The sequence below is a fragment of the Phyllostomus hastatus genome, unplaced genomic scaffold, assembly GCF_019186645.2.
Source record: "Phyllostomus hastatus isolate PE091 unplaced genomic scaffold, TTU_PhHast_1.1 phas_scaffold_585, whole genome shotgun sequence".
Taxonomy (NCBI): Eukaryota; Metazoa; Chordata; class Mammalia; order Chiroptera; family Phyllostomidae; genus Phyllostomus; species Phyllostomus hastatus.
In genome coordinates, this window is record NW_025334037.1 from 1,308,941 (window position 1) to 1,330,168 (window position 21,228).

The 21,228-nt window shown below is 39.6% G+C and overlaps 1 protein-coding gene across 9 annotated transcripts in view; it reads left to right on the forward strand.

The window, feature by feature from the left end:
* The window catches only part of ZNF143 (zinc finger protein 143), a 38,748-nt gene extending 19,903 nt beyond the window's left edge, over window positions 1–18,845 (forward strand). For 3 of the 9 annotated variants that reach the window (XM_045825455.1, XM_045825457.1, XM_045825456.1), the window contains exons 9-17: window positions 1,175–1,250; window positions 2,139–2,264; window positions 2,764–2,943; window positions 6,783–7,010; window positions 9,928–10,076; window positions 12,211–12,372; window positions 17,052–17,198; window positions 17,838–17,927; window positions 18,315–18,845. In XM_045825455.1, the coding sequence (XP_045681411.1) occupies window positions 1,175–1,250; window positions 2,139–2,264; window positions 2,764–2,943; window positions 6,783–7,010; window positions 9,928–10,076; window positions 12,211–12,372; window positions 17,052–17,198; window positions 17,838–17,927 (1,158 nt within the window). In that variant the 3' untranslated portion in view covers window positions 18,315–18,845. The remainder of the gene's footprint in view (window positions 1–1,174; window positions 1,251–2,138; window positions 2,265–2,763; window positions 2,944–6,782; window positions 7,011–9,927; window positions 10,077–12,210; window positions 12,373–17,051; window positions 17,199–17,837; window positions 17,928–18,314) is intronic. The other 6 variants (XM_045825458.1, XM_045825459.1, XR_006784174.1 and 3 more) reach the window with 5 other exon arrangements.
* Window positions 18,846–21,228: the final 2,383 nt, after the last annotated feature.

Consider the following 21,228-nt stretch of genomic DNA (forward strand, 5'->3'; position numbering starts at 1 on the left):
TGAATCTAGTTATGAGAACACGTAGGACATTTAATGTCAACATGATATTGTAGTATTCAAATGCCATTGTTTTCTCCCACTTATCAAGGTATAGATATACACTCACATTCATACAAAGACACACAAAAGCCTGTACTGATTTCAGAAAATGTTAACATTTTGAGGGCTTGGAGTGTGTTTACTTCATCTCTGTCTCCCTACTGGTACATGGTAGGTACTCCATATATTTGAATACACTTTTCTCAAATGTGAAATTTTTATAATTATATGAGCGGTGTGTGTAATCACTCTGTTAATAGTGATTTGCTGAAATCGAGCAAAAGTTGGTGTTAGCTTGTCTCTTCTTCCACATATATAAGCCAATTACTTTCATTGCAGCTAAACACAATAACCATGACTCAGAAATAATAGCAGTTACTGGATAGCTTAGAGTGTGGCAGGAAGTGCGTGTTAGCATATTTGGAGTAGCGGCCTCAGAGTCCATCTCTACTACTTATCTGTGTAGAACCTTAACTTGTTACCTGACCTCTTAGTACCTCATTTTCCTCATCTTTAAAGCTGGATGATAAAAAGTACATCCCTCTTAGATTGGTTGTGAAAATTAAATGAAATTGTACATGTAAAACATCGAAAAGAATGGCTCAGCATGTGGTAGAAGTTCAGTAATTGTTGCCCATTGTCATGATCATTCACTTGTCACAGCAGCACTCGATGGTAGGTACTATTTTGTCCCCACTTTAAAGAGAGGAGTTTGAGGCTTAGAGAAGGCAGTGTCATGGCCACAGCACTAGTCAGTGGCGAAGCCTTGCCTCAGACCGAGCGCCCTCCAGCAGCAGCCTCCCCACCCTTAACCTTGCATGTGTAGCCTCTCCCTACACTCTGCTCCCCTCTCTCACCATGTATATGTTCCATGCAGACACCTTTGACCACCTTAGAAAACGCACACCTCCACTGTTCCTATTTCTTATTTAAAATGAGTACCTCTTAACATAAAACATTTGGTATATTGGTAATTATTGGAATAGTTTTTGAGAAAAGAAGTGTTATCTTTTTTATTAAAAATAACATACAAACAACAAAATAATTCCACAGTGAAAAGAATAGGACTATGTTGAGACCATCTACCTGAGGAGTGCCTAAAGGAAATAGAATCATGCCTATGTTTTAATGACAGGTTCACGAGAGGTCACACACAGGAGACCGGCCCTATCAGTGTGAGCATCCAGGCTGTGGGAAAGCATTTGCAACAGGTAAAAACACACATTTTCTCTGTTTCTTGGTGTAAGTTGGGGTCAAGCAGAGACAGGCCAGAGGCAGGAACTGACCCCTTGCCTTTGGCATAATGACGTTTTTTCAGTCTCTCCATTAACTACCTCTTCTCCTGCTTGCTCTATTCTCTCCCCCTCTCTCTCTCCCCCTCTCCCCCTCTCTCTCCCCCCCCCCTCTCCCCCCTCTCTCTCCTTCCCTCCCCCCCCCACTCTCTCTCACTCTCTCACTCTCATTTCCATTTTCTCCTCAGGCCTGTTTTGTTCCTGCCTACTATGTTCAGTGTTTCACTCCACACTCTGCTTTCTTTTAGCAAGATAAATAAAAGCTGCGCATTAAAAGCTGATACAGAATTTAACATTAGGACATGTCTTAGGGAGAGCCATGGGGAACCGGACTTAGCTGTGGGACAGGCCTGTTCAGGGACATGTTGAGCAGGGCCAGGACTCAGTAGTACCAGGCCTCTTGACTTCTACCCTGTCCTCTTTCTCATTCCATGTCTCAGTTCCACTTCAGGCTTTTGGATTATGAGTTATGAACAATTAATAAGGTTGGGCACTTGGGAAAATGGCACAAAACCTCTTTTAGACCAAGATGCAGCTATTGAATTTTCAGTATGAGAGTCCTGAGCTGTCACACTCTTGTACTTTTTAAAATTTCTTTTTAGAGAGGGGAAGGGAGGAAGAAAGAGAGAGAGAGAGAAACAATGATGTGTGAGAGAAACATCAGTCATTTGCCTCTTGCATGCCCCCGACCAAGGGACCTGGCCTGCAACCCAGGCATGTGCCCTGACTGAAAATCGAACTGGCGACCTGTTGGTCATGGTAAGAGGGGTCTTGTGTAATTAAGTTTCTTTTACATTTTTCTTAAAGGTTATGGATTAAAAAGTCATGTCAGAACCCATACAGGAGAAAAGCCATATCGGTGTTCAGAAGATAATTGTACTAAGTCCTTCAAAACTTCAGGAGATCTACAGAAACATATCAGAACTCATACAGGTACTGGTGTGAACACATCTATCTAGGCATTTCTTACATGCAGGGAGGGCATGTGGGAAAGGGGTCTCTGGAAGAGTTTCAGGGAGTCATCATCAAGGGTTTCTCTTGAACTGAAACTCCATGCAGTTTGCCGTTTGAGCATGTATGCTTCTTTCCAGGATGAGGGCCCGTAACTTTGTAGATTCTTAAAACGATCTGTGTCCCCAAAAAGATTAGCCCTAGACTGTCAGTTCTCTCAGTTTTTAGGGATTATCTAAGCATCTAAGTAATAGGCTAATTTACCTAGGATACACATCTAGGTAAATTTAAGTTTGGAGCAGAAGATGCTATTCATGGGGCAGGGTTGTGGGGGGGTGGTGAACAATCTGAAAGGGAAAGGAAGCTCGTATACAAAAAGGTTAGTGTCCTGAGCATGACCCTAAGCAGAATGGAAAGATAAGACATTTCAATTTTATCTATGTTTTTGCACCATTCAATTTACTCACTTTTGTGTTTTCAGGAGAAAGGCCTTTTAAATGTCACTTTGAAGGCTGCGGTCGGTCTTTTACAACATCAAATATCAGAAAAGTGCATATTAGGACACACACAGGAGAAAGACCATATTACTGTACAGAACCAGGTTGTGGAAGGGCATTTGCCAGTGCCACCAATTATAAAAACCATGTGAGGATACACACGGGTAAGACTCTCTGATTTCTTGGTCTTTAACTTTTCTAGGCTCAGTTTAACTCCTGCCTCTTCCATGAACCATTCCAAGTAATCTCTTCCCTCCTTGCTACCACTTGGCATGGTTGACAGGGATTAAGCAACTTTAAAAAAAAACCTTCAACTTAGCATTTATACATTCATTTATTCAACAGTTTCTAAGTATCCACTATGTGTTGCCCTGCTAGACCTCAGAGATACAGAGACAGATAAGACATTGTCCAGGACAGTTGAGCTGAGGAAAGACAAGAGACATGTAATTGCAGCAGTGTCTCCCAATTACATGAACAAGATTCTGTGGAAGTAGAGAGGGGCATGGCCATCTCTGTGGGAAAAGCATTCGGGGAATGCTTTAAGGGGAATTTGACTTTTAGATTCAGTCCTAAAGTTTGCTAGGCAGAGGGAGAGTATTCCTGGCAGTGGAAATGTCATGAGTAAAGCCACAAAGGTATTAAAAAAAAAGGTAACTTATTTGGAGAACATTGAGTGTCTCCATGTGACTGGAGGCATAGAGCAAAATTTGTAGTCAAATTCCTGACCCAAATTCAAAACCACTATAGTAAGTCTACTTGTGGGTACATTTTTCTATGAAAGGAAAAACTATTAGGTTGTTTTGTATATGACTATAAATGAGCGCACACACAATACACTGAAGCCATATTTCAGATATAATCATATCATGCTTACATTGTGTGTTATGTGTTACTGCTATCATTTTCCCTGCATGATTAAGTTTGTCTCTTTTCTAAGAAAGTGGAAAAGCCTGTGAAAACCTAAGAGGCATAGAAAAGGTGGCTATAGGTTTGAAGAAAAGGTATATTTTGTTAATATAACTTGCATTCCTTTTGTGTCTTCAAGATACTTCAGTTTTTTGCCCTGGCTGGTGTAGCTCAGTGGATTGAGCGCAGGCTGGGAACCAAAGTGTCCCAGGTTCGATTCCCAGCCAGGGTACGTTCCTGGGTTGCAGGCCATAACCCCCAGCAACCGCACATTGATGTTTCTCTCTATCTCTATCTCTATCTCCCTCCCTTCCCTCTCTAAAAATAAATAAATAAAATATTTTTTTAAAAAAAGATACTTCAGTTTTTTAATTACAGTACTTGTTTGCAAGGTAGAAAGAAAACAAAATTGCTATTCAATATTATACCATATCATTGTGTATTACATACAGACATACCTACTGCTGAGTTCATTTAATGCTGAATAATTTGGTAGTTGGCGTTTTAAGTACTTCATGTTATGTAGACATTCTTGGTGGGTTATTAACACAGGTGCTTAGGAACTTTTTTTGTGATATTTGGGGAAATTGGCTGGGAATTTTACAGGGGCTGGGAAAACATTTTTCCCCCTTAAAGTAATAGAGCCCTGGCTGGTATGGCTCAGTGGATTGAGTGCCTGCTTGGGAACCAAAAGGTCGCCAGTTCAATTCTCAGTCAGGGCACAGGCCTGGGTCGTGGGCCAGGTCCCCAGTAGGGGAGCACATGAGAGGCAACCACACATTGATGCATCTCTCCCTCTCTTTCTCCCTCCTTTCCCTTCTGTCTAAAAATAATTAAATAAAATATTTTTTAAAAATGAAGTGATGGAATATAGACCCATTATCTGAAAGTTTGCCAGTCAGTATGTTTTGTGGGCAAGTTAGATTTTGGTAAGAGGAAAGCCTACATTAAGTTTGGCTGTACTGGTCTTTGGAATATGCAGATAGGGCAGTGCTCTCAAATGTGGCTGTACATTGGATTCACCTTTTAAAAGCAGACTAATTTCCCAAATTATGTGTGCAAATATCCTAACATAATTTTACTGGGGTGGGGCCCAGGTATCAATATATATTAAAAGCTCACCATGTCTTTTGTATGCATAAATGGTTGAGAATCATTGAAATAGATCCAGTAGGTAGGGATAAATGTTGGTCTGACTCAAGAGGTAGTCTGGGGCTGGAATGGAAGAAAGGATTGGCTAATGATCATCAAATATATGAAACAGTAAGTACCCACATTATGCTGTAAGTGGAGTATAAAGATTAATGCAGTCTCTTCTTGCAAGGTTGATGAGATGGCCCATTTGAAGCAGGCAGCTAGCTGGTAGGGAGCTCAGAAGCCCAACTCCAAGCCATTTACCCCTTGATGTGATTTGGTGCCATCTAGCGGCAGTTTATACTCCAGCCTCAGTGCAAATATGGCCAATTTTCCGAGTTGGTATTGCCCACTTCCCTGCTTGGCTTTGCCTTTACCGTATCTCCCTCATAGCCATCTACCAAGGTAAGAAATTAACCTGCCCTGCTTTGAGAATGGAACTAGGGAGAGGACAGGAGGCAAACTCCACTTACTTTGTGTCCAAGACTCATATTACAGATTATACTAGTATGAGATTTTTGACTATTTGTGGGTGGTTTTACTGTTTAGAGCCATGGGAAAGGATGCAGTTACCTAGGGAAGGTGTAGAAAGAGAATGAAGTAGGACATGCATGTGTATACAGACATGCATATGCACTTTTTAGAAATTATATGAGTTTACACCAATACCTATAAAGCAATTCATCCGACAGCTCTCTTTTTCTTCCCCCATCCCATATTTGTATGTCCCTTCTTCCACAGCAAGAACTCTGGCTTCCAACAGCACTGACACATGTACTATTTGCTCAACTTTTTATTATATCTCAAATAATTTCAGAATTGCCTTGCCCATAAAAAAAGTTGAAGATTTGTTACCTAGTCCAAGACTGAGGAGTAGTTAAGTACTGAGTGTGTTAGTCAAATACTGTGTATATGAGTTACTTTAGTTAGTTTATTCATTCTCTCTCACCCCAACCCCTTCAGTATGGTTTAAAGTATTCACTTAAACCACAATTAGGTTAATTTGTTCCAGTTTGCTTTCAGTTTTAGATTGTCCTCCTCCTCCACCACCACCACCACCACCACATGTTAATACAGTCTAGATAGTTTATGATACTAAGTAATTATTTTTAAGTCCTGTCTTTGAGACATACAACCTGAAATATTTATAGATGCAATGGATTGCTGTCTGGAGCTGTTTCAGAATAATCCAGGGGGAAGGAGTGGGGGTGGTATGTGTAGTGAACAGATGAAACAATATTAGCCATGAATTGATAGTTAAAGCTGGGTGATTTGTACATGAGGGTGTATTATACTGTTTATACTTTCGTGTATGTTTGAAATTTTCTATAATAAAGTGTTCTAAAAATGGTTGTATTGTTCTCAAGTTGTTTCATGGAAAAAGATTTCTAGTTTTTACTTCCCTTTGTATTGCCAAATAGTTTTTAGTGAATATTCAGTAGCTTTTGGTTGGTTGTAAGAAGACAAGTGAAGTTAATAAGATACATGTATGTCTTTTTAGAGTTACTGAAGTGTCCAAACTATATAGGCTTTTTAGAAAATCTTTCGGATAAACTGCATTAGTTAAAATAATAATTACATTTCTTATTGTCATTATTAGTGGGATATCATTAATCATACCTAGATTATCTAGTAATAGGTAAGTTATAGTTTTATTAAAACTTAAGAGTTAAATTAAGCAACATCTCTCTCCTTAGTTTTCTCATCCCTTGAAAATAAGGGAAAGTGGCATTCAGACTCAGAACAACACTCAGGTGCAAACTACCTTTTTAACCATACCAAAAGTATAGTTAGGGAGTATTTTCTGTGTGCTGCCTCATGGCAGCATAGAAAGGGATTGGCAACTACTACCTTTTGCCACGATAGGCTTTCCCCCACCCCGCGTTTGGAATGATTATGCTTTTATATGTAAAAGTTGATTTTTTTTGTTCTTATTTTTTCGGTTCTGTTCTTTACTTAGGGGAAAAGCCATATGTTTGCACAGTCCCTGGGTGTGACAAAAGGTTTACAGAATATTCCAGTTTGTATAAACATCATGTTGTTCACACTCACTCGAAACCATACAACTGTAACCACTGTGGAAAGACATATAAGCAGATCTCCACCCTGGCCATGCACAAACGGACCGCCCACAATGACACTGAGCCAATCGAGGAGGAGCAGGAAGCCTTTTTCGAGCCTCCCCCAGGTGAGGATTTTGTCTAGTATATCTGTCTCTGTGTTTGAGAATCAACAGTAATAAACATAATTTATGATGCATAGTATTTTCTCAAATCATAAAGTTTCATTCAACTAAGCACACAATCATATAATTTACAATTGTGATAAATGTTATCAAAGAAAGGTACTTGGTGCTTTAGGATATATAAGAAGGGAATTTCACCTAGTCTAGACCTCAGAGAAAGCTTCCCTGAGGAAGTGATTTTTGGCGAAATCTAGAGAGTTAACTAGGTGGCAGGGGTTAAAGGGGAGGGGAAATGGGGAGCAAAGACCAGAAAATATTTCAAATAAAGGGAATGGCACAAGGGAGAAACCCTGAGGTTCGACAGAGCAAAGTATATTGGAGACTGAAAGAAGCCTGGCCAGTGTGGCACTTTTGCCTGGGAAGGTGGCATAAAATGAGGTTGGAGAGCCAGGAAGGGGCAGCTGGGTTATTGGGATATATTAAGGATGTTGATCTTAACCATAAGAGCAGTGAAGCACTCCCAAATAATTCTTAGTTGATTCATGTGCTTGCTGTTAGATACTGTTGTAGGAGACAAAAACATTCATTTCAGTAAGAATAAACTCTTGAGCCCTGGCTGGTGTGGTTAGTGGATTGAGCTCCAGCTTGCAAACTGAAAGGTTGCTGGTTCAATTCCCAGTTAGGGCACATGCCTGGGTTGCAGGCCAGGTACCCAGCTGGGACCATGTGAGAAGCAACCCATTGTTTCTCTCACACATCATTGTTTCTCTGCCCCTCTTTCTCCATTCCTTCCCCTCTTTCTAAAAATAAATAAATTTTTTTTAAAAAGAATAAACCCTTAAAAAATATTTCAGAGAATTACATTCTATGATTTCATTTAAATAACTCAGGACAAGTAAATAGGAAAAATGAAGTAGGTTTTGCTAAACAAATTATAGATTGTTTCAGTGTTTTATTGAGTACCTCCTAAATGAAATAAATTTGGAAATTTTTAAAATAATAAAACCTTTCCCATTCTTACATTGAAAACATTTAGGTGAAAAGTGGGTTGGAGAATAAGGGAAAGAACAGATCACTCACTCGCTGATCACGTGATTCTCTGTGGTTCTAATTTGTCTTTTCAGATATCTGTCACATGATAGTAAGAAAATAACAAATCCTTCAGTCTTGAGCACTATATTATTTTCTAGCCAAAGGATTGTAAGTGTCCATGGTTAAATATTACAATTGCTGAATCCTTACAGTTAGAAAGCATGTTTTAATGGTAGCAAACTTAGGTTTTAAGACTTTTTTTAAGCTTCCTTAGTCTCTTTCCTAAATATTGATGTTTCAGATTGTCAGAATTTCTCATACTCAAGAAAATAGTCTATATTATAATATATATTCTGTTTAAAAAAAACAACAACTAAGATTGTTTTTTCAAAAATAGGGATGGAGACCTGGCCAGGCAGCTCATTTGGTTAGAGCATTGTCCTGATACACCAAGGTTGTAGGTTCGATCCCCAGTCGAGGCACGTACAAGAATCAAGCAATGAGTGCATAAATAAGTGGAACAACAAATCAGTATTTCCCTCCCTCCATCCATCCCTTTCTCCCTTACCTCTCCTCTCTCCCTGCTCCTCTTTTTGTCCCCGCCCCCTTTTCCTCTTGCTCTCTCTAGAATAAATAAATAATTTTTAAAAATCCTACTTTGCTTTAAAAAAAGAAAGAAAGAATAGCCCTGACTGGTGCAGCACGGTTGGTTGGGCACTGTCTGCAAAGTGAAAGGTTGCCTGTTTGATTGCCAGTCAGGACACATGCCTGGGTTGCGGGCCAGGTCCCTGGTCAGGGCGAGTAGGAAAAGCAATAGATTTACGTTTCTCTCTCACATTGGTGTTTCTCTCCCTCTCTTTCTCCCTCCCTTCCCATCTCTGTAAAAATTTAAAAAAATAAAATAAAATCTTAAAAAAAAAGACTGGGGATGGATTTGTGTACCTTTTCTCTTGTATGATCACGTAAGTTGTATAATCTGTTGGAAAAATGATATATTAATGGCTATGGAATAAAACAAAAAGAATGCAGTAATGACTGCCATGGAGATTACACCAAGATGACCTATAGCCATATGAATGCACGCATCAACCACTAACTTTCAGAAGTACTTTTAAATTAGCATATAAAGTCCTCCTTTGAAGGAAAAAAAAAATGTGTATTTACCCTAGTTCCGCCTTTATGGGAGGTGGAAGGTGATAGAAGAAGAGAGGGATCAGTAATCTTCCTGGTTGCCAAGTATAGCAGTAAAAGACTGCTGAAATTTCTGTTTACTGCTGGTTCTTCATGAACTAAAGAAGTGGATGGTGGTTCCTGTTCTGTCACTTATTAAATGATTAACCTTACACCATATAACACGCCATTAAATTTTCTTTACCCAGTGATGTCATTGTGTACTGATGATTTGCAATCAATCACTCGGGTTAAAAAATAAGTAACTTAGTAGGTTACATTTACACACCATTCAGATTTGTGGTTAAAGCTTTTGAAGACTGTCTTATCATTTTTAACAGCTTCTGAATGACTATAAGAACTTGCCATATTGGAGGGGTTATTTGCCAATCAGTCTTCCTGTGTAGTTGCCTTACTTGCTGCTCCAGCATACATGCACAGTTAACACTAATTACTCCAACTAAGGCAATAAAAGAAGTCTCTCAAAATTAGAACACTTAACTTCAAGTGGAACGGTTTGGTTTGGTCTTCTTTGATTTGGTTTGACTTTGCAAAAATGGAGGTAGAAGAATTGGAAGGAGGTGCTGGAGGCCATTTTCATTATGTAGACTATAATACATATACTTTATATAAGTTTCTCTATAATATTTAAAATATCCTTTGTTTTCTAAACATCTTGGTTGGTCGGTCAAATAAATGATTCATTTGTTTTAAACAGGTCAAGGTGAAGATGTTCTTAAAGGGCCCCAGATCACATATGTTACAGGTGTAGAAGGGGATGATGTTGTGTCTACACAAGTAGCCACAGTAACACAATCTGGGTTGAGTCAACAGGTTACACTCATATCCCAGGACGGGACTCAGCATGTAAGTATGCACTGAAGCCAAACAAGTTAAATAATATTTCTCTGAACCTGGATTTGAAAGTCAGGTTGGGTCCCAGTTAACGAAGTCCTTGAATATGAGAGCATAAAGTTAGGACTTCATCTTGTAGACAGGACTAGCTTTCCTGAAGGTTTTTCAGTAGCCTGCTGGAAGAGTCTATATGCAGAGAGATTAATAGGGAGAGTGTTTGTGACTCTAGAACTCAAATGGTGTTACTGGTAGAGTTCAAAGGTTAGGTGATGAAAGTCAGAACTACAGTGAAATTGAGGGCTTGAGAAGTAGTGAATCCATGTGAAACACTATGCAGAAAAGGGATAGGATTTGATGGCTGATTAGGTCCAGGAGATGAGACTGAGAAATCAGCAGAGCCTTGTCTGAGTGATGATGTCATCATTAAAAGACATGTGAAGTCAGTGATGGGCAAACCTGTAAAATTTCCAAAGTGTGGCTCTTTCCCTACATGGAATCATGGGAGCTTCACGTAATTAATGGGACAGGTCTCTTGATTCCACCAGGAAAAGCAATGTAATGGTTGTTCTCCAATAGTCAAACTTACTATGTTTTTTAGATGCTACTAGCTAAAATAATTTCATTTTTGAGCTCTAGCTAAGATCATCTTAGCACCTGGTAGAAATAGGCATCTGGGGTTGCTTTGCCTTTTTATATGTATATTTTTCCATGGAGAACTCTCTGTTTACCCCAGTCTCTCTCAGAGCTTTACCTCCCATGATTAATGTGCCATTCGTGTTGGTAACTGCTAAGGTGCTGATGTTAGCTGGGACAGAACATACTCAGGACTGGAAAATACAAAGCTCTTGTACCATCCCATGTATCTCCCTCCTTCTCACTTTTGACATCACTGATTCCTCACAGACAGAGGCCCTTTGGTGGTCATTTGATGTAATCTCCCTCCCTGTCTATACAGGAGAAATCCCCCCCTAAGCAGCTCTAAAATACATGGGCGGTTTCTCTCTTAAGAGGCAACCTAGCCCTGGCCGGGTAGCTTAGTTGATTAGAGCATCATCCCAATACCCCAGGGTTGTAGGTTTGATCCCTGGTGAGGGCACATAGAAGAATCAACCAATGAATGCATCAATAAGTAGAACAACAAACTGATGTCTTCCCCCCTCTTTCCTCTCTCTAAAACCAATAGATAAAAATTTTTAAAAAGAGGCAGACTGTTCCAATCTTTGATAATTCTAGTATTTATCATATAGGAACCTCCTGCCATGTCATCTACTCATGGCTCCTCTCTGTGTGCTCCCAAACAGCTGTTTTCCCTGCCATAATGTATTTTCTGTAGATGTAACCTTCCCATTTCCTTCAGGAATTAGGTTTCTGTTCCATTCCTTTAGTCAACAAATAGACAACAAATACTTACTGAACATTTGCTCAGTGCTGCCTATTGTAGTAGACTTAGTGTGGGGAGACATTCCTAAAATGAACAGTAATTGCTCATAGAGATGGGTATGTAGCTGCGTGCTGTGGCAGCCTGGAGAAAGGAGTGAAGGACTCTTGGAGGCCCTTGTAGACAGTGGCCATTCAGTTGGATCTTGAAAATTTTTCATGAGTTCTCAAGGCAGAGAGAGTGGAGGAAGGTGAAGTCATGAAGAGATAACAGAATATGACACTGTCTGGGACTGCAAATGGTTAGCTGTGGCTGGAGTGCCAGTTGCTGGTTTGGAAGTGGTGGCAGATGAGTCTGAAGACGCTGTGAAAGGCCAAACCTGAAAAGTCCTGACTGCCATGGGAGAATCCGAACTGTAGTGGTGGAGAGTCACTGGGGAATTAAGCAGTGAACATACTGAAATTTGTTTTTTTTTTAGAACAGTGGCAAGGTAGAGTATGATTAGGGAAGGGTAGACTGGATACCCGGAAAGACGTGGTATTGCAAAAAGTCAGATGATGGAAAATAGAGGTCTAAATTGGCAGTAGTGATGGAGAGGAAAAAATGCATTTAAGAAATGCTTAAATTTTTCTGATGACCTCTTTCTAAAATATAAAGTGCTTATTTGCTCCCAGAATAGCTTTATCAAGAATTAGGCCTAGTCCTTAATAAAATTTGCCAAATACAACAAGAGACATTGACTGATTTGTGGAATGCATTGTATTGCAGGTCAACATATCTCAGACCGATATGCAAGCCATAGGCAATACCATCACAATGGTAACGCAAGATGGCACGCCTATCACAGTCCCTGCCCATGATGCAGTCATCTCCTCAGCAGGAACACACTCTGTTGCTATGGTAACTGCTGAGGGCACAGAAGGGCAGCAGGTAATTGCTCTTTTTTCCCTTCTATATCAATCAAAACATGTCAATATCTAAATTATTAATAGATATACAGTGTGATATAGCAGTTAAGCACAAACTTCAGACTGAATCCTAGTTTACAACTTCTAAGGTACATAACCCTCTGAGTCTCTGTTTTTCATCATCTATAAAATAGGAGTGATTGTTGTATCTGCCCCATAAGGTTGATATAAGGACTGAATGAGGTAATGCATTTAAACTACTCAGCCCATGTATTTATTAAATGTTCATTAATGATATCTCTTCCTACAATTATCATTACTAGGTTCTTAGGGAAAAATTCGTTTACAAAATTTACTTAATTTTTTGAAAATGTAATACATTCACGTAGTTCAGAAATCAAAAAGTATGCCCTGGCTTGTATGGCTCAGAGGATTGTGTGCCAGCCTGTGAACCAAAGGGTCACTGGTTCGATTCCCAGTCAGAGCACATGCCTGGGTTGCAAGCCAGGTCCCCAGTTGGGGGCATGTGAGAGGCAGCCAATCGAAGTACCTATTGCACATTGATGTTTCTCTCCCTCTCTCTCCCCATCCCCCTCTCTCAAAAAAACAAATAAAATCTTTTTTTAAAAGGTTTACAAAAATAAAAAATTGTATACAGGTATGCATTGAAAAGTCATCCTCCCCACCCCTGCCTCCATCAACCTACTGCTCACCTCATAGAGATAATCCACTTCAGTTAGTTTCTTGTGTTAGTTTCTTCCAGTAATTCATTAAGCATATGCAGTCATTGTCCCTACTTCTTTTTTATGGTAGTAAACTATACTGTTTACTTCGTTTTGTTTCTTTAATAATATATCTAGGAAAATTTTTCCTATTTCATTATATAGAGAGCTTCCTCATTTTTTTGTTATATTGTATTTACTGTATGGACATGCATGATATATTTAGTCTTTTGCTGTTTCAAACAACACATAGCCTTGTGCACATGAGATTTTGCATGTGTGTGAGTATATGTCCTAGATAAATCCTTCAAATGGAATTGCTTGGTGAAAAGACCTATGCATTTGTAATTCAGATAAGTGTCTGCATTCCCACCTGCAGTATTTGAGAGTGCCAACATACTCTTCCCATTTTGTAGAAAAAATATCCCTTTGGATTCTTGCCAATCTGATATATCTCTTTGTAGTTTTAATTTTTTTATTTCCATTAATTTAAATTCTGTTGATTAATATAATACATTTAAAAACTGTTCTTGGACTATGCTGATGGCAATGTTAGGTTTCACTGCAGTTACTTCACCCTGTTCAGTGAGAGTCTATCAAAATTGGTAGCTTTCATTCTTCCTATAAATTCGCTTATAGATTTCATACCATTATAACCAAAATTTCATCAGGCTTTTTTGATGATATAGTCTGATCCTAAAATTTACCTGAAAATGCAAAGGACCCGTAACAGCCACAGCAATCTATAACAAAAAACAAAGTTGAAAGTCTTCTACACCTTGAAATATAAAACTCAGAATCATAAACCTTCTGGAAAAGTGAATATTTTTGCAGCTTTAAAGATTTCTTAGGATACAAAATGCACTAACCATAGAAGAAAAAACTGATAAATTGGACTTCATCAAATTAATTCTGCTTACCAAAAGACATTATTAAGAAAAAGTGCCAAATTGGGAAAAAGTCACTCAAAATGTATATATCTGCTAGTGAACTTATATTGAGAATACATAACAAACGTCTTCAAATCAATAATAGAAAGATGAACAGCCCATTAAAATGAGCAAAATAAATACAATTTTTAAAAATGATCAAATCATTTGATTGCTTATTTGAATAGACCCCTTACAAAAGATTCATGAATGGCAATAACACAAAAAGTGCTTAACCTCTTTAGTCATCAGAGAAATGCACATTAAAATCACAGTTAGGTACCTTTTCAGACACAAGAAAATGACTTAGAAGACTGACAACCAAATGCTGGCAAAGATGGGAAGTAACTAGAACATTCTTACTCAATAGTGGGAATGTAAAATGATATAACCACTTAGAAGAACAGTTTGGCAGTTTCTGATAAAGTCAAACATACCTCTGTCCTTTGACCCGTAAATTCTAGTAGAATAGATTCTGTATGAGTCCCCTTACGTGAAATCCAAGAGCAGAAAAAACAAATCCTCCGACAGAAAGTGCTGCTTGGCTGGGGAAGGACAGTGATGGCATGGAATATGAAGGAACTGTACTATATCTTATTTTAGGTGCTGTTTTCATAGATGTATCTGTCAAAACGCAACAGGAAACCTAAGATGGGAACATACTTATTGTTTGCTGGTTATAATGTATGCCAAAACAAAAAAGAAAGAACCCAAACACGAGCTTTCAGGCTGTCTTATGGGATGGTCCCACCTAATCAGTTTGCAGTCATCTCCATGGCTCTAGAATACTTGGGTGGGTTTATAGCCCAGCCTGGGCAAATATACCTTGTACTAGTTTCAGTTGCAAGGCTGGAAAGATAATGACCCTAAAGCAAACATTCTTAGGCAGCTTATCTATAGCCTGTGGACTAGAAAAATTCTCAGGAAGAAAAGGCTTTGGGGGTTAGAATGAAATAGAGCAGCTTCCAGCCACTAGGGATATGGGGAGGGGGTGTGTGTGTGGCAGGCAGTGAGGGGCAGCTTTGAGGACCAGCTGTCACCACTGCTCCTTCTGCTGCAACTGTAGGCTGTTTGGCAAATGTTGACCATCCACACGGGTGTTCACACTCCACCTATGCGTTATCTGAAGGGTGTGCTTTAGCATTATTTGTAGTACAGCCCCTCTAACTTGGTGAGACAGAAACTCTAAATTTTGTCTTTCTTATAGCAAGTGTCTCAGCTTTTTCAGCCTTCCAGCTGCTGCTTTCTACTAGAATTATTGGAACCTTCCCCAGATATTTACAGTTCTGGGGTCTTAAGGAATTGAAAGTTTGTATACAGATATGTGGAGGGGTTCAGCCCCCACCCTGGTTTTCTCCTTTCTAGAATATTCCTCTCAATGTGTAACCATTCTGGCAGCCCTAGGCTCCATTAGCTGATACTTTAAGTTACCCTGTGCTACTCAGAGTGGGGAGTGGCCTCAATGAAAAAGCTATTTTTTTCATTAATTAATTAATTTATTTATTTTTAAATTTTTAGAGAGCAGGAAAGGGAGGGAGAAATAGAGGAAAAGAAACATCGATTGATTGCCTCTCACCCACCCCCAGCCAGGAACCTGGCCTGCAACCCAGACATGTGCCCTGACCTGCAATGGAACCGGCGACCTTTGGGTTCGCAGGCTGGTGCTCAGTCCACTGAGCCACACCAGTCAGGGCTATTTATTTATTTATTATTGAAGTTATTGGGATACCATTGGTTAATAAAACTATATAGATAATACATCATCTGTATATTGTATTGTGTTACCACCCAAATCAAGTCTCCTTACATAGCCAGTTAAACGTGGATGTGAACCATTATGGTTCCCCTTTCTTTGAGAATCTCCTACAGTTTCTGATTGCTTTTCCTCATTCTCCAATCCATTCAAACAGTAGCTTTTTCATATTTTTATCCACAGTTTATAATTGTTATCTGCAGGAGGGGTTAATCCAGTATAAACCACTCAGTCCTTGCTGGGCCGAAATCTTACTGGATTATGAAACATTGCTGGGATTGATCCAACATAGCATTTTAGTGGGTTAATGGCCAAGTAATACAGATTTTAGTTTTTAGCCTTTCTTCTGAGTTTGGCTGAGCAAAATTTTAGAATATTATATAGCAAGTATTTGATGCCATTTTCTATTTTATCTACATAGAAAAGGCTACATTTGTGGTTAAGAGCCACAAAAGCACTTTCAACCACTCTGGATAGATGCTTCAGGAGCAGTGTGCAAAGATTCCATGGAGTCTAAAATAGGAAATGAGTATAGCAAGATACATTACTATTGGTCAGTAATGCTACTGGTTCTTTCAGTTTTCCTGGGTAAATGGAGTCTGGTTAAAATGCAATAGGTAAACAGGAGAAAACAGTATATTATCTACCACTGCCCCAAACTTGGGAATAGATAGACATTTGATGTGAATTAGTCCACATGTGTAACTAACTTCCTGAGCAGCCACTTAGGGGAAATAGAACTTAAGCACAGTTACATCTCTCATCATTAATGGAGCCTAATTTAGGGATCCATTTCTCCAGTGCCCTCTACCCTCATTTGCCATTGCCTTACTTCATAACCCTAGATAAATCCCTTCTGAGCCTCAGCTTCCTCAAATAAAAAGGAGGAGTCCAGGATAGATGATATATAAGGCTTCTTCCAGCTTCAGGCTTCTACAAGTCTGTGGTCAGAGGGGATTTTTTCCTTTTGAATTTACAAACATACCTTTTCATTAAGTAGATTTTAACCTATTTAAATCATAGTTTTGCCCTGGCCAGGTGGCTCAGTTGGTTGGAGCATCATCCCGTTGCGCTAAAGGTTTGATTCTTGGTCAGGGCACATACCTAGGTTGCAAGTTTGATCCCCAGTTGGAGTGCATACAGGAGGCCACCAGTCAGTGTTTTTCTCTCACATTGATGTTTATCTCTCTCTCACCCCCACCCCTTCCTCTCTCTCTAAAATCAACAAACATATCCTCTGGTGGGATTTAAATAACTAAACCATTGTTTGAATTCTTCTGTGTGTTTTTTGTTTAAGGTTGCAATTGTGGCTCAGGACTTAGCAGCATTCCATACTGCGTCATCAGAAATGGGGCACCAACAGCACAGCCATCATCTAGTAACCACAGAAACCAGACCTCTGACCTTAGTGGCGACATCCAATGGCACCCAGATTGCAGTTCAGGTGAGTCCAGAGGCAGCTGTCCTCCATCAACAGCAGCGCTGCTCGGACCTCTCAACCTTGTACACTGTGCTTTATGCATAACCCTTACAGGAGACAGGGCACAGGACAATCTGTGTTGCTTAGCCACCCTAAGGAAATTGTGTGTTTGTGGTGGATTCAAAGAGGCCAACACTTTGTTCTTTACTATCTTTGCATATTCTATGGGAATTTATACCAAGAAAAATAAAGCTTCTGGTATGTCTCCCCATTTGCATCCAGCCAGCTATCTTAACTCTAAAAATAAAAGTCTAAGCCCTGGCTGGTGTGGCTCATCAGTTAAGTACCAGCCTGAGAATCAGAGGGTCACCAGTTTGATTCCCAGGCTAGGGCACCAAAGGGTTGCCAGTTCGATTCCCAGTCTAGGGCACATGCCTGGGTTGCCGGCCAGGTCCCCAGTAGGGGGCATGTGAGAGGCAACCACACATTGATGTTTCTCTCCCTCTCTTTCTCTCTCCCTTCCCCTCTCTAAAAAGTAAAGTAAATAAAATATTTTTTTAAAAAGTCTAAATAGATAGGATTCTATAAATCACTTAAGAGCTACTCCTTTGGAAGTGAAACTAGTGTCAACACAGACCCTACATCTGAGAATTCACTGCACAGCCCTATTTTACAGTGGGCAATGTCAGAAGACTAAGAAGAAACCATCCTCTGGGGAGTCAGTGGATTCGAGCAGAGAATCCAGAATCCTAGGTACAGATTACCTTTCCTTGGGGGAGTTCTTCATGTATTTACTTGGCAAAAGGTTAGAACATAATCAGGAAAATGCCAGCCATTGGTTTTTATTTAGTTTATGGGCATAAAAACTAAAGGCTCAGAAAGCTCTCTAAATTATCTCCATTGGAAATATGAGCATCTTTTGTCCCTGGCATGTGTGAAGGTCTATCAAAATCCTAAATAAAGAAACTGCATTATTGTCCCTTGTAGGAATTTAGTTTTTTTGCTTTTACTGATTGGTAAAGCTATGATAGTAGCTTAGCAAGCCCACGTGTCAGAATCACAGAGAGAAATTCCACTTCTGGCATATAATATTCCTTTGGTATCATCTTGACTGTGAGTTTGTGTATGTTTCTGTTTCAGCTTGGAGAGCAGCCATCTCTGGAAGAAGCCATCAGAATAGCATCCAGGATCCAACAAGGAGAAACGCCGGGGTTGGATGATTAGTCCTGAGAGCAGTAAAGCACGAGGAGCCTTTCATCTTCAGGCAGCAGAGATCCATGAAGGCCGGGGCCCCGGAAACATGAGACATTTTCCATTCCTGAAACACTGTACACATTTTTATGCAAGAGTGGAGAACATTTTATGCTTGACACTTTTGTGTATATAATCCTTGAAATAGATTCCCAAATTGATTCATTGTGTACAAGGAAGTATGAAATTAGGGCAATACCGTAAATTTTCACGTTATTCTTTTATCACACTGCAAACTCCTAGAGTCTTTATGCAAGACCAGTGAAGTCTTACAGAGTCTTATGATGGATTTTTAACTTACTGTGAAAAAAAGTCAAATAAAAGCTATGCCTAAAATGTCAAAGGTTCTATATGTCACACGATCACAATTCCAAAAGCCATCATGGGTAATGAAAATAAAGGATATAAAGCCTTCAAATATTTCCTGCAGTTAGAGTGTCTGCAGTTTTTGTTCTACTGTATACTTGTCCCCTTTCATTTGTATTTCATGGTTTGAAGACTATATTCATTATAGTTTTCCATCCCTGTTAAATACCAACTCTTCAAGCAGAAATACTAATCTATCAGCACTACATTGGATTATGTCTAAAATTACAAAGTTTCTTTACTTAAAATTAAAAAGTTAAATCCAGTGCTCTGGTTTTGTTAAAGACTTAATAAGTGTTTTTGCTTGTGTTACCATTTTTAAAAAAATAATGAACTGTCAAAGTTGACCACAGGCAAGAGCCCCAGTAACAGCTATAATTGGAAATGGCTTTACTCTGAAAATTAGGTTAGTGGGTTGGTGTAAATTATTTATTTTTTTTGCTTATGTACTTTTGTTTAGCTTATTTACCCTAAAGTTTATTATTTTGAATACAGCAATTTTTAAAATGTTACCTTTATATTTGTTTTATTAAATTGGTATGGGGTGGTGGGAAGTGTTACAGAAAATACCACAAATGTAACAATATATAACCCAATACGCATTACTGAGAGCATAGTGTGTATCGAGCACAGAACAAGGACTGCATGTTTTTATGTACTGTACTTTGTGAGATACACGGGATTTACAACCTCCGTATTTGTAAGGAGGAAGCAGTCCAAAGAGGGTAAGTGTCCTACTCGGGCTGTACAGCTACAAAGAGGCAGAGTAAAGACTTGAGAACCCAGACTTTAAAAAATTTAATTTGTTTTTAATTTACTGATTCTAGGGAGGAAGGGTGAGAGAGAAACACTCATACATTCATTGGTTGTTTCCTGTATGTTCCCTGGCTGGGGATTGAACCCACAACCTTGGCATAAAAGGGCAACACTCTAACCAAATTGCCACCTGGCCAGAGCAAGAACTGTCATTTTTTGGCCCTCAAGTCCAGGGTGTTTTTTCACCATGCCACAGCTGCCTTCTCAGGTGATAATTTATGGCAGAGATTATCAAGATTGGCTTTGGTTTCTGGTTACCTAATGACCTGAGCACTTGAAAAATCATCTCTAATGTCAGAAATTAAACTAAAGTTCCCAAAAGTGTGGAGGGTTGTCCTGCAACGATCGCTGCATCACTGCCATTCACCATGCTTTGTTTACCAGAGAGCTGAAGTGTGGCTGTGTTTCATTTCCAGCTTTACAGTAAACAAAGGAAAAACTGCTCTTTTATTTAACATGAAGGTTATCTTTGATCGAGTTCTTTGAAGCCTTACAAAAAAGAGTAATTTGAAATGGGAAGGCTTTCAGGGTTGGGCAGGGAAATTGATTGCTTGCCCTTCAGAGCTCTTCATAGATATACGTTAGAAAAGGTTTTAGTCATTCGCAGATCCAGGCTTAATGCTGGACAGAGACATGTAAACACACCCAGAACTCCCAGCTGAGGCCTGCTGAGGCTCAGAAAGGGGCTGGTGTGGGGGCATAGAGGAAGAACAGAATCTGGGAAGTCACAGGGCCAGCCTCCAGGGCCACAGTCCTGTGGTTAGGGGGCTCTGCAGCTGGGCCCAGCCAGGCCTGCTGTGCTTCCCAGGACCCAGACCCAAGCTTTCCTGGGCCTCTTACCTCTGCCATTGTTTAGATTCCAAGGTGATTCTCACCACAGCCCCTTTACCAGCTGGACTGGGCAGGACTGAACCAGACTGCTGGTAGACCTTATTATCCCTCAATCCCACAGCTCAAAAGAAAGTGCCTTCCTAGTGGCACCAGAGAAGAGGGCAGAGCAGCACTGCTGGTTTGTCCCCTACCTGCCTCCTTGGGAATGGGACCTCAGGAGCACAGGGAGGGTGCCTATTTTCCCTAAGGAAAGTCTTCAAATGATGTGCCAACAGTTTCTATTGGTTTGGCAAAAAAGTTCGTTTGGTTTTTTTCTGTAAGTTGGCTCTAGTAGTGCTTAGTTGTTTTGAACTTCATTCAGAACAACTTTGTTAGATTGTATTGTGACAGCTGTCATATTGGCGTGCATTTAAAAAAAAATAGTGAAGTGTAGCCATTTTAATATTGAAAATGGAAGAGAAAATGCAACATTTTTGGCATATTACGCCTTATTTCAAGAAAGGTAAAAATGCAACTGAAACAAAGATTTGTACAGTGTATGGAGAAGGTGCTATGACTGAGCATGTCAAAAGTGGTTTGGGAAGTTTCATACTAGAGATTTCTTGCTGGACACTGCTCCACAGTCAGGTAGACCAGTTGAAGTTGATAGCAATCAAATTGAGGCATTAATTGAGAACAATCAATGTTATACTTCTCAGGAGGTAGCCAACATACTCAAAATATCCAAATAAAGTTATTGGTGAAAATGAAATATGTGTCTTACTTTATGGAAAAAACTAAATGGACTTTT